Here is a 4,094-nt window from a genome sequence, read left to right as displayed (position 1 = left end):
TTCTACTGCATACGTACAATATATAATTTGATAATATTTTTAATCTAATAATTCAGAACTATAATTTTACCACTTTTTAAGTTAGATATGGACGAAAAAATGATATAGGACGTAGTTATAAAATGTATAGATATTTTATGTAATTACAATGTTAGAAACAAAAATCAGACCGTCTAATTTTTGGCTACATAAATTAAAAGGTCCAATTATTTTTGTTAAAATTTAAATTTTTGTTTGATTAGTAGGCCTAATTTTTTTTACAAATAGTCCAATTTTTTCATCTCTTATTAAAAAAAAAAACTATCCCACATCTATAACTAGCACTTGCATTCTCCACAACAATGCACAATACACACATACTTCTCATAAAAAAAAAGCCTAATTTTACCCTCTAGTTTTAGATATTATCAACTAATTAAAAAGGAAAAAAAAATATATTATACTAAAATAGTGCGAATGTTGGATTTAAGTTAGAGATAGATAGAGAGAGGATTTGAAAATAGAGGTTGCTGGATGGCAGAATGCAGAGGGGCGCAGAATTGTTGTACTGTGTGAAGTGACTGCATTGGCAGATATATGTCCTTGGCGTCAAATCTATCTACCTTCTCTCTGTAAAAAATTGTAACAAATATAAAAATATATTGGGCCTACCTAGCTATGAGGGCACTGTAGGTATAGTGCATGGTGTGATGTATGTTGAGTAGATATATAGATAGATAGGGAGAGTAAGAAGCATCTCAAAGCTATTCTGGGAGCTGGGATTAAGAGAAAAGAAAGGGTTATAGTCTCATATCATATACACACAGATCCCAATGCAATGCAATGGAATGGAATGAAGTGGGTTCTCCTCAGCTCAGACACAATTCATTCTTTTTGTTTCAATAGAACTCAACACACTTGGAAATGAAGTGGATCAACAGTGATAGTAACAATCATCACGCCTGGTTGGGCTTCTCTCTCTCACCCCATCACATGAAATTCGACCTTCCTAATTCTTCTTCTTCTTCTACTACTACTACTTCTTCCTCCTCCTCCTGCGGTGGAGATCACAGTGCTGCCTTTCATTCTCAGTTGAGCGTGATGCCTCTCAAGTCAGACGGTTCACTTTGCATCATGGAAGCTCTCACTAGATCACATCAAACGCAACAAGGTTTAATTTCTTTCCTTCTTTATTTCTTCATTATTCTCTCACTTTTGTTATAATGATGATTGTTAATGTTTAAAGCAGTGATGGTTGGTAGTTCGTCTCCGAAGCTGGAAGACTTTCTGGGTGGTGCAAGCATGGGAACACACGAAAGAGAGGCCATTGACACTATCTACTACCCTCCTCATAGAGGCTTTCTCTCAGAGCCTTTGAGGCATCCACCATATTACTCCTTTGCCTGCCATGGCATGTACCAAGCACCACCCCCAACAATGCCCCACATAGCAGAAGCAGAAGAAGAAGAAGAAGAAGGCATTGATGGATTCAAGAAGTGGGTGGAGCAGCAGCAGCAGCAACAGTCGCTGAGTCTGTCAATGAGTCCAGGGTCGGAGTCAAGTTGTGTAACAGCTGCGAAGCATGAGAATGGGAAGAGTGAGTCGTCGGTGGTGGCAGTAACAGTAATGGAGAATAGCAACAAGAAGAGAGGGCTAGCTAACAAGCAACCAGTTCACAGAAAATCCATTGACACTTTTGGTCAGAGAACTTCTCAGTATCGAGGCGTCACCAGGTTAGTTTCCTTTCCTACCTTTCTTTCTTTCTTTGTTTCTTAAACCCCTCACCATCTTTTCTTTTTAATATTTTATTATTCTTGTTGGTAGGCATAGATGGACTGGTAGATACGAAGCACATTTATGGGATAACACTTGCAAGAAGGAAGGCCAAACTAGGAAAGGAAGACAGGGTTAGTTAATTAGTTACACAATCGTATTAGCTTTTCTTATATTTTCTGTTACTTCATTTTAATTGACTCTCGTTTCTTTATGATGATGATGATGACGATGATTCAATCAAATAATGTTACAGTGTATTTGGGTAAGTCTTTAGCTTCTGCTCCCTAACGTCACGTACCTTGCTTTTTTATGCTACTTGTTACTAATTATTATGTGGTCATCAATTAGGGGGTTATGATATGGAACAAAAAGCTGCAAGAGCCTATGATCTTGCTGCCCTTAAGTACTGGGGACCTTCAACCCACATCAATTTTCCGGTATGTGTTTCTTTCTTCTTAATTAACCACTGCTTCAATTCCAATGTTATTTTTATTTTTGTTTATTGTTTGACACTTTTAATTTGACAGTTGGAAAATTACCAAGCGGAACTTGAGGAGATGAAGAACATGACCAGGCAGGAATATGTCGCCCACTTGAGAAGGTACACATTAATTATTATTGTCTATTATTTCAAAACACATTTGAAATGCATAAATGCTAATTAATCTTTTTTTTTTTTTCAGAAAAAGCAGTGGATTTTCTAGGGGTGCTTCAATATACAGAGGGGTGACAAGGTTTATTGTGATTCTCCTGTCTTTTTTTTATCAATTCAAATTAGGATACTTAAGCTAAGCTAAGAGTTTGAATATTTATGTAGACATCATCAACATGGAAGATGGCAAGCAAGGATTGGCAGAGTTGCTGGGAACAAGGACCTTTACCTTGGGACATTCAGTAAGTCTCAACTACAATGCAACATTTTTCTTAATTATAATTAATCAATTAGTCTTTTTATTACAACATTTTTCAGACAGACTTGCACATGTTAATTATTGGAGTGAGTCAAATTAAAACATTTTAATAATTTTCCCCTCCAAAACACAAGTGACTGGTTCTGCTTTTGTAAGGCTGACCCATCACATTATCATTGCAGCATTCCACTTTTTATAAGGCTGTTGTATACATAAATATATCACATAATATGAATATTGACATGAAAGGGAATCTCAGCATACAAGAAAAATGTTTAAGGATAGGAAAAGTTCAAATATTTTCCTGAATATTTTTTCACATAGGCACTCAAGAGGAGGCAGCAGAAGCATATGATGTAGCAGCAATCAAGTTCCGTGGTTCCAATGCAGTTACAAACTTTGACATATCAAGATACGACGTGGAAAGAATCATGGGGAGTAACACTTTGCTTGCAGGGGAGCTAGCTAGGCGAAACAACAAAGATACTGCTATTGACCCACCAAGATGGGAGGCCATTGAATACAACACGAATGTGGAAGCAGTTCAAGCTAGAAACAACAACAATGACAATACTAATAATAACAATGATGTTGATTCAAACTGGAAGATGGTTTCTGGTGGTGCTTTCTCTGTGGGGATACATGATCTGATTGGGATTGAAGGGCAGCAGCCATTGATGGAGGCTTCTTCGCTTGTGACCAGCCTAAGCAGCTCAAGAGAGGCTAGCCCTGAAAAAATAATGGGTCCCTCGTCAATGATGTTTCCAAAACCTCTTCAACTTGAACCCAAGATGGTTCTTAACAACCCCTTAACTAGTACTGGTGTTGTTGGATCTTGGTTCCCTTCTCAAATGAGGCCAGCTTCTTTGTCTCACTTGCCTGTTTTTGCTGCTTGGAACGATACCTAGAATGACATATTCCCTTCTCTTTCTTTGTTACAATGTCACGTTTGCATGTAGAAAAAGAAAATTGTTATTATTGGGGACAAAAAGGTGGGGTTTCAAGCGACATCTCTATTTTGCAAAGACATTAGTGGGAGAATTTGGGGGAATTAATTAGCCTTATTGTTGTTGTTATTATCTTATTATTATATTAAATTAATGTCATCTTTATGTACCAAAGTTGTAGGCCTTTACAGTCATAGCCTTTTGGCAATATTGAAGATATGCATATTTTGGAGGGAAAGGAGTTAATTAATTGAAGAAAAGGAAGTTACTAATGATTAAAATTGTGTGAAATGGAAAAGAAGTGGGTTGGTGCATTATTGAATTGCACCTTTTATACATATAGATCTCCGGTTAAGTACAAATTACCAACTCATCAGTGTTTCTCAATAATTGCAAATAAATACCGCTCTCACTTTGACCACATCATCAAGTTTTTATTGCCATTATGTCCCTCTATCTACATAACATTATGATTGCATAA

The 4,094-nt window shown here is 36.7% G+C and overlaps 1 protein-coding gene across 1 annotated transcript; it reads left to right on the top strand.

Moving 5' to 3' along the window:
• Window positions 1–532: 532 nt before the first annotated feature.
• Window positions 533–3,787, top strand: LOC107461219 (AP2-like ethylene-responsive transcription factor ANT). Its single transcript, XM_016079699.3, has 9 exons — window positions 533–1,150; window positions 1,229–1,712; window positions 1,804–1,886; window positions 2,009–2,017; window positions 2,104–2,192; window positions 2,283–2,356; window positions 2,439–2,489; window positions 2,573–2,649; window positions 2,991–3,787. The coding sequence occupies exons 1-9, from the start codon at window positions 904–906 to the stop codon at window positions 3,572–3,574; spliced, it is 1,698 nt and encodes a 565-aa protein (XP_015935185.1). The 5' UTR covers window positions 533–903; the 3' UTR covers window positions 3,575–3,787.
• The last annotated feature ends 307 nt before the right edge of the window (window positions 3,788–4,094 follow it).

Source organism: Arachis duranensis, chromosome 8, assembly GCF_000817695.3.
Source record: "Arachis duranensis cultivar V14167 chromosome 8, aradu.V14167.gnm2.J7QH, whole genome shotgun sequence".
Taxonomy (NCBI): Eukaryota; Viridiplantae; Streptophyta; class Magnoliopsida; order Fabales; family Fabaceae; genus Arachis; species Arachis duranensis.
Note: the sequence above shows the minus strand (reverse complement) of the source record. Positions and strands in the feature narration are given on the sequence as shown.